Genomic DNA, 9,541 nt, shown 5'->3' on the forward strand with positions numbered 1-9,541 from the left:
ACAAGAGGAATATTTACAATGGAACAGTGAGGAAAATGTTTTGTTACAGTCAGAAACATGGAAAATATGCTGTTCAAAATTGTTGGCTCTGGAATAAATAAAATCCAGACTTTGACTATTAAAAATATCAAAGTGATTCACTATGTGCCAACTCCATTTTCTTCTGTAGTTTGTTATAAAGAAAATCCATTATTGAATATAATGCAGTTCTGGTTAAATTATCAAAGATATTTTCCATATGCAAACTGTTGTTTACCATATTCTTCTCTAATAATTTTAATACATTTCTGTTACAGAACCATAGGCTCAGAGTTAGAAGGAAATTTTGAGTCATATTTTAACCTCTTACCCAAGATACAAATCACTTCAATAATAGTCATTTGACTCATCTCTACTGAGCACTTATTATGAGTGAGATTTTTTTGGATGGCAAACTAAGAGATACATAAATAACTTCAAGATGTTCATGGACTGTTAGGTGGAAGAAACCATCTTTGTCCAGGCTGTCATGAAGCTTAGACTGAAACTCTAGCCAGTGGCACGGAGTCCACCACGATGCAAGAAAACCCATTTTCTCAATGAGTAGCTTTGTTGTGAGGATGACATGTTAAACTGAGGCTTACATCAACTGACCCTGGTTTTCTCTCTGGAATAAGATGGAATCTCCTCTATTTTCTTCAGCATAGTTCCTCAAAGATTATGAGAGGCCTTTCCTGTGTCCTGAACAATTTCACCCTCCCCTTCATGTAGGAGCCTTACTTCACCTTATTTTCACTACAACAAAATGCTTTACTGTCCATGGGGAATTTAAAAATGATTTCATGTCAACTGAATAAGCTTAATTGCTAGAAATTTGACACTGCACTTAAAACAGCCTTTTCAAATGATAACATTCAGAAATCAAGAGTTATAGCATTCAATTGGATTCCAATTGAGATTAACCCTTTGTAATTAGACTAGCATTAACTAACAGCAGACACTGAAGGGGAAAAGATGAAATAAACCTAAGATTTTCCAGCACTGTGTGTATTCAAGGGAAAGGGGCATGATAAATCTTTTAAAAGGAAATTCATGTGCTCTAAGACAATGACTGAACGTGGTATTTGTGAGTGTTTAAATTTGAGAGCTTAAAAATCCCAGAATTAATTAGATCATGTTTCAGAAGTGACACTACAATTGAAATTTCTTACTAGTAAGTCAGGTTCGTGATACCAGACTCTGCTATCTTAAATAAAACAAGGGACTGACTCAAGTATATTATTTCTAGTGGTTATACATTTGACACATTTAAAACCGTAACAGACCCAGAATCATTTAAACGCAGGAGATATTAGTCTCCAGAATGGTCCCTCCAATCCCCAATACATGCAAGAACACAAAGCCAAGGGATAAACTAAAAAAAAGAAGAGACTGTTTTATTGTGACATTTATGACATTGACCCCTTGTTGACAGGAATGACTGACAGTAATCTCTGCATATTGCACATGCTGCGATGAAGGGTGCACTGGTAATCCTCTGGCTCCAAGGCTGTTTCTGGGTCCTTCCAGACCGCCAATGCATGAATGGGCCAGTCACAGAAATTTCATTACCACTAGGTGTATACATTTAACAAGTCTTTGGTCTTAATAAGCACCATTATAAACCCTCACATTAAGGGCATTATTATTCTAGTTTATACATGTTCCAATGATAAAAAATAGCATGATTACAGTATACACACACTTAATTTACATGTACTATACTCATAACTGAGATAAGCTACTGAACTAACTTTGGTTGATTGAAATTAATGAAGTATTTGAACAGTATACTTGTAATTTGGTTTCTAAGTTGTGTAAATATTACAGTGCATTTAAAAATCTAGTTTGAAAATTTACTAGCACCAAATAGACATTATAAATGGCCAACCTAGTACTTGTATTTGGAGAAAAAAAGTTTTAAAATTTGAAAAATACAATAAAAGTGTCCATCAATTGAAAACGTATTCCTGTATGTCTTCTGGAAGAATGGCATATTAGCATGAATGGCCAACCTCCAATGGAAATAACATGCCCCAGTTTTCAAGAATCAACACATGACAAGGTAGCTTAGCTACACACACACAAGAAGCCTGAGAAAGTGGTTGTTTTGAACTAGGGTAGTCACCTGTACCTTGCTTTTGTAATACAAGAATAGTGCTTATTTATACAAATTTACTCGGTGAAAGATTGTACCTATGATATGAAGATTCTGATCGGGGGGAAAATATAGTTCTACCTATCTATCTTTGGTTTTCCTTTTTTTTTTTTTTTTTTTTTTTTTTCTTTTTCTTTTTCTTTTTTAATTATTTGGTCTCTGGTTGGTGAATTAATGAAGCAAAATCTGAATTTTCATCTTCAGATTATCACCCAGTTCACCACTGAGGTAGTCTTTGTCATATTTGTCTTCTAGCTGGTTAAGTTCTTTCTTTTTATAAAGTGGAGTACTACTAATTTGTAATGCATAGGTTCCAGCCACTGGCTTCTTCTTTGTAAAGTGGAGGTAGCTGATCCCTTCCTTTTGGTTGATTTTAAAGAAGCCATCGTCGTTTCCAGATTCAATCAAGTATCTGTTGTGATTCGTCAGAGTCGTGAGGGCTGGAAGGAGTTCTAGGATTCGGACCTTGTTACTGATGTGGGAAATATTAAAAGCAAAGATGGCTGTCTTCTCGACATCCCAACTTGCAAGACTCACATTGGCTTCTGTCTCAGCCTGATCCTGGAAAGACACATGGCAATACGTTAAATGTAATGTAAATACACCACCACTCAGCTCTCGTATTAAAGAAAAACATGACTTGAAATTCACACTAACAACTTTCTGCCCATGTGGTATATACTGTACTTTCATGAAGCACTGTGTTTAAACCAAATGTCTGACGTTGGCACATACTTATTAAAAAAATTAAACTTATGTCAGGAAAAAAGTCAAGTTGAAATCACTTGTAATTGAAGCTCTTCTAATGCAATAGATCTCAAAGTGTGGCCTCTGAACCAACAGCATAAACATCACCTGAGAATGTATTAGAAATGCAAATTCTAAGCACTACCCAGACCTACTGAATCTGAAAATCTGTGAGTATCTCCTACCAATCCATTTTAATAAGCCTAGGTGATTCAGATGCATCCTCAAGTTTGAGATGCACTGTTATAACAGATTTTTTCCCCCAAAGATTGATCTCATTTCCTAAACCATAGTAGATGAGTTGCAGTACCAGTACTAAGAACCTGTCTATTTCAATTTTGTCCACTGATGCAAAACCATCCTCTCCAAAGGATACACCTATGAACTGACTTCCTGGCTATAGTGATCTGCTAATATTCAATGTTTTTCACCTGGCTTTTTGCTTGCCTTTCTGAGACCACTTGTGCTGGATTCTCTGGGCCCAGAGCCAGAGTTCTGGGTGAGTATCTGTGCATTTCTGAGTCAACTGAAAGGCTGCAGCAGCGCTAGGCAAAGAAAACCAGGCTGCTTCAGTTCCATGTTGTTTTTGTCTCCAAGCCAATTCCCTCACACTCCACATGGCTCTTTTCAGTCGAAGAGCCTCTAGCTTTCAGAACTTGGCATCCCCATGGAGAGAGGACTATGTCACTGTGCTGTTCTGCCCACTGCTGTCCTGGATCTCAGACCTCATCTTTTCAGCAGACTCTGGGTGGGTGTTTGACTTTCTTTTTGGCGAGACAGAGGAAATGAGCAAGTATGTGAAAATCTTTGAATGGCCACTCCCTGAAATCAGCAAGAAACTCCAGAAAACCCCACAGCCTCTTATAAACTGCAGCTCAGAGCTCAGGGAATGTCTGGATTTTCTCCCTGGGGAGTTTTTTCACACGTTGGAGCATCCTTAGAGGAAACCACAGGAATCTGGAAAGGCTTTCCACAATAAGAGACATCAGGAGAAACCACTTTCTGACCCACCTCGAGACTGGCCTCTGTTTCATTTGCACTTCTCCGTTTCCTGCCCCGTTTGGGGTAGCCATTAATCTTACACTCGTAACAAGCCTCTGGAGAGAGGGAATTGTCATCCATTTCGCCGCTGGCAGGTGGCTCTGGGCCTCCTCTGCTCATGCCCATTCCAGAAACACAGTGCCTGAGGTGGAAGGAGAGTAAGGTGTTCTTCATTAGAACTGGGAGAAAGGACGGCGGTACGAGAGTTCTGGTGAAGCCTGGCCCCTGTGGTTGTGACATTCAGTCCTTGATTATTTGTCTACTGGCTGGCCAGCTAGTTCTGAGAACCACAGCAAGGTCCTCTCTGGCCTCTAATCCCAAGTTTATTCATTTTTTCCATCTCCCAAGACCCTGTTTTACATTTTTTTTTTAATTGCTAGAAGGCACATGCTCTCACCAGAGAGAGACAGAGAGGGAGAAAGTGTTAATGGATGGGAAAGTATCAGGCTGCATTGTGAAGTCCTTGGTTCTTTGGGTCCAGATCACTAAAATTAGAGATCTGTCCCTAGGCGCAAAATGAAACTGCAACCACAAATGCAGTAGGTAGAAAAGAAGATTTAATAGGAAAGAAAGGAAAGTACACCCAAAAGGCTCTTGGGCGGGCAGACTGCCAGGTGGCAACCGCGCTTGGTTCAATCATTATTTTTATTACTAGAGATCATGAATACCCATTGGCGGGAGGTCCGTTACACTACCTATGTCCTTCGTTTGCATTCGAAACCGCACGTTTTCTCCTGCACTTTCGTACTTTTCTCACAGGTAAAGAATGAGGAATTTGATTACCTAATTGCACACGCCCAATGTGAGCCAGGTTGTTTTAATTAGACTGCCTAATTAGTTTATCACCCTAGTGGGAATTAGGGCATTAACCAAAATGCCCTTTTGCTTTTCTCTTAGGGCTGCCAGCTCATGACTAACTGCCTACCGCAAAAGCACCTCCCCAATGGGGTGTGGTCATACCACAATCCCTTCTCCTACATTTCTCCATCTAGTTGGGATTCTGGGCACACATGCACCTGCATTCAATGTGGTTTTCAAGCTGCTGGAGCTGGGATTTGAACCATAGTCAGCCATATGAGATCCAGCTCTTTTAACCATTAGGTTATGGGGCTGGCTCCTGTTTTGCATTTTTATTTGTTCTTTCATTTCCCAAACCTAACAGGACAGACATTTTGCAGTACATGTGCTGGGGAGGGAATACGGAGTAGAAATGAAAGAAAAAGGATGAGGGAGACCACGTGACTTGAAAGATTAAATAAAATTTCTTCTTTTAATGAAACAGGCTCACGGGAGTGAAAAAAGGTGTGAGACATCACTGTTCAGTTCTTTACCATCTTCCACCTCCATCCCCACCCTTCCACACTCAAGCTTCTGGGCAATTCCTCCTACTCCTTGACCTTTCACTGTTGCTGATGCTACTGAGGCTAGGAAGGGAGCCCCAGGTGGTAACTGAGGTTAAATTTAATAATAAACTACGATGATGTGCAATATACAAAATGCGTGTATCAGAGCTTACCCAACTGTGGGAAATGGTTTCAAGTCATTCAAAACCACTAGGGCCATTGGCTCTGACTCATGTGAAGCCAAATAAACAAACCCATGCCCAAGAGAGAACTAGTCAGCTGTTTTTCTTTGCCTCTCAGCTATCAAAGCCAAGTTAAGAGGGAGGCTTGCATGTTTCACAAGTACCTTGTTTTGCTATTCTGCTTACTGTTTCAAAGGCCCCATGGAATGCATATTTACCAGGCTCCTCTTTCCAAATGTGTGGAAACATATAAATGGTTCTATGTGAATTTCTTTTGGGGGAAAGGGTCCACTCTAGTGATTCATAGAGACACCAGAACTTGGAAGTGGGTAGATGTCTACCGAGGCATCATAATGTAACCCAAGCATTAGGTACCTGCTTTTCTGTAATGGCTGACCTACTCTTTATAACCCATTTTCCTGTATACCCTTAGGTTGCAAACTATGATGCCAATGTGCAGATTATTTATTTTTTTTTTTAATTTCACAGCACCATACAGGTTCCTGCTATTTCCCCCAATCTTGCCAGTGTTAAACACATTTCCTCTATTTTTTTATTTTGCAACAATGTGTACAAACAATAAAGCTGATGAAATAATAAATGCCCATCCTGTGTGTGTACACATCCACATGATGATTACATTATTGAGAACTAAACCTCAAATTTTCAGGCTTTGGTCCCTCTCTCAGAATCCCTTTCCAGTATTTTCATATCCCACGAGTAAGACTTACAAGAAGTGCGACTACGAAATCCCACTGGCCAAAAGCCCGTTTGGAGTGTCACAATTTTTGCTGGAAAAACGGTCCCAGCATTAAACTAAGAATGAGTCTACTGAGAGCCAGGCATGAACATCTGGGAATTTGTGTCTTCCTGCTGGCATCCTGTATGCTTCCCACGAATCATTACCTTCAAGTTTACATGAACCCAAAATGAATCTTTGATGTTTGTGCATCAGGAGTGAGAGACCACTACAATAATGATTTGGTAGAAGCAGGCGTGTGTGTGTCTGTCCGTGTGCAAATACCTAACTGTGGATGGAGGTGTATTTGTGTGGGTGGGAGTATATGGATTTGTATGTATATTTAATATCTGTGCATTCCTAATTAAAAAGTGAAAATTTATGACTTTTCACAGGATAGTCGAAGCTAGATGGACACCCAAGTTCTGACTAATTCAATAGGAAAAAGAGCACAAACTTTGGAAACTTACCACTAGACTTTTATTTATTTATTTTTAAAAGCCTACTTACTTATTCTTTCCATAAAAGAGAAATACAGACACCCCCAATAGTGTCTTCATACCTCTACATACCCCAGGCTCAGCAGGCCTGGATTATGGGCACATGAGGAGGTCCCAGAATGTGAACCCAGACCATTTACATGGGTCCAATGACGTTATCATTACACCATCACCTGGACCCACTAAAAGGTGTGTGTGTGTGTGTGTGTGTGTGTGTGTGTGTGTGTGTGTGTTTTCAGTTGCCAGAGAGCATATGCACTTCCCAGAGAAAGTCAGAGAAAAAGACAGAGGAGGCAGACAGAGGGAGAAATCACTCACTATGGACAATGGAGCACGATCACGTCACAATCCCTTTGCCTCCATTTCTCCATCCTCTCAGGATTTTGGGCTCACATGCACATGTGTCCAGCATGATTTTTAAGCCATTAGGGCTTGGTAGGCTTATAAGTCAGGGTCTGCCTCTGGAATAGGAACTTTCTGTCCTGATAGATATCCTACCTTTTTGGATCAACATTTTGAGAAGGAAAAATATAGTCACTGGGGCTAGGATTGAACTGCAGTCAGCCATGTAGGGTCTATCTGCCTTAACACTAAGCTAGCCCTCCTCCACTACACTTTTTTAAGGCTTTTGCCATAAGGCATGTGTGCTTGCTGGAGAGAGACATAGACAGTGAAAGGGAAAGTACAAAAATCACCTCCCAGTGGGGATGATGATGCCACAATCCCTTCTCCTCCATTTTCCACTTGGGACTCTCAGCATGTGAACACAAATGCCTGGTGTAATTTTCAAGCTACTGAGTCCAGGACTCAAACCACACTCAGCTGTGTGGAATCCAGAGCCTTAACCACCATGCCACCCGCTGGTCCCTAAACTAAACTTTTGATTTTTAAGAGAGATTTTTGCTATCGGGCATGCGTGCTTGCTAGAGAGACAGAGAGAGACTGAAAATAAGAAATTACCCAATGGCCACACCACAATCCCCTCTCCTCCATTCTCTTCTCAGAATCTTGGACATGCACACACATGTATCTGGCATGAGTTTTAAGCCACCAGTTCTGGAACTCGAACTGCAGTTGGTTACATGGGAGTGAAGGGATATAACCATTATGCCATCTGCTGGCCCCCCCTCCGCTAAACTTTTAAGTCATTGAGTAAAATAAAATATTCCTTCCCTGTCCCAGATTTGGTGACGTTTTCTACCTGGAAAATACAATAATTATTTCAATTCTCATATTTAACACTTACCTGGCAATTTTTGGTGTAAATTCCAGTCTTAAAACTATAGCTCAAAACCCTGGAAGACCTTATCAAGAAGTTATCTCTTTTGTTAATTAACCCTAATGGGAGCTGGAAAAGAAGGCTTTTTCTTTTTTTGAGAGAGATTTTTTTGCTAAGGAGCGCATGCGCTTGCTGGAGAGACAGACAGAAACAGAAAGACGGAAAGTGAGAAATAATCCCTCATTGTGATGGACACATCACAATCCCTTCTCCTTCATTCTCCTCTTGGGATCTTATGCATGCACACACACATGCCTGGCATGAGTTTCAAGTCACTGGGTCCAAGATTCAAACTTCAGTCAACTATGTGGGAGTCCAGCACCATAACAATTACACCATCTGCTGGTCCCCAAGAAGGCATTTTTAAGACAAGATAAAATCCTGCCTGCCCAAGAAGGGAGGATCAGCAGCATGCAGGATCTATTACGGGCCATTGAGTTATGGCCATACTCCCTTGGGGTGATTTCTCACTCTCCCTCTCTCTGTATCTGTCTGTCTCTAGCATGCAGAGCACTTCCCAGCATGTGAAGATCAGAGAATAGAAAAGAGAAGCCATACAGAAAGATAGTATTTACAATGTAGTTTCACTATTTTGCTTGATGCTCTATGTGTTTCCAGAAACCCAGATGCGCCCTTTCAAATAAATAACCTAAAATCTTTACAAAGCTAACTGGAATTAATGCAAAAATTACAGAAAGTATGGTTGTCCCAGGAAGAGTAGTGCTTACTCACCCTTGGCCTATCCGGAAATAACCAGGTGGACAGCCACAGAGGTAGCCACCCTCGGTATTGGAACAGCCATAACTGCAGGGGGCCTGTGAAGAGCCACACTCATTGATGTCTTGGCATCCTCCGCTGAACTGTTCATACTGGAAGCCGGCAGGACACATGCACTTGTAGCTCCCCAGGGTGTTGTGACAGGAGGCTCCTCCACAGATGTGAGCGCTGAGGCATTCATTTTCATCTGCAGGGAAAACAAGGCACTGCATGTGTGACACTGGCCAGAGGTTGCTATTGTGGAATCTGGATCCGGCCACTTGCTGTTGGCCAGCTGGCCCCTGGCTACACACTCAGGAAGGTAAGGCAGGCAGAGGTGGCTGGGCAGGGAGAGGAACAGAAACGGTTGTGGAAACAGAGGTGGCCTCTTGCCATGTGGTGAACCAAATGTGGTGGATGAAGTCAAATGCGCCAGGTAGAGAACACCAGGTGTGGCATTCTGAGGCTTGACAATGCAGTTCTCACTGAAAGCCAACACTAGCATAGTCTACTCCATTTGAATATCTGGTGAAAAATGTAGGGTTAGTTTGTAACTAAGATTCAGGATTCAAAGAAGGGGGAGAGATCATGCAGTTCTCCATGCCCTTAACTTCAGAAGCACCAAGCAATGGGAAAGATGATCTCAAAAACAGAGGGCAACCATGTTCCTGGAGCTGCTTTCTCAGTCCTGTTTTTTAGGGATGTGCAGGTCTGGCAGAGGCTGAGACCCTGCAGGGAGTGTCTGCCCGACTTGGACTTCCTTTTCAGAAATTTGCAA

The 9,541-nt window shown here is 41.4% G+C and overlaps 1 protein-coding gene across 1 annotated transcript in view; it reads right to left on the bottom strand.

Moving 5' to 3' along the window:
• Positions 1-1,389: 1,389 nt before the first annotated feature.
• LOC102485743 (fibrillin-1) overlaps positions 1,390-9,541 on the bottom strand; it is a gene marked incomplete at its 5' end in the record, with an annotated part of 18,003 nt that continues 9,851 nt past the window's right edge. Inside the window, 3 exons of the mRNA XM_006151078.3 lie at positions 1,390-2,737; positions 3,935-4,106; positions 8,740-8,971. Coding sequence (XP_006151140.1) covers positions 2,348-2,737; positions 3,935-4,106; positions 8,740-8,971 — 794 coding nt within the window. The remainder of the gene's footprint in view (positions 2,738-3,934; positions 4,107-8,739; positions 8,972-9,541) is intronic.

This window comes from Tupaia chinensis, unplaced genomic scaffold, assembly GCF_000334495.1.
Source record: "Tupaia chinensis unplaced genomic scaffold, TupChi_1.0 Scaffold000312_2, whole genome shotgun sequence".
In the NCBI taxonomy this organism is placed as follows: Eukaryota; Metazoa; Chordata; class Mammalia; order Scandentia; family Tupaiidae; genus Tupaia; species Tupaia belangeri.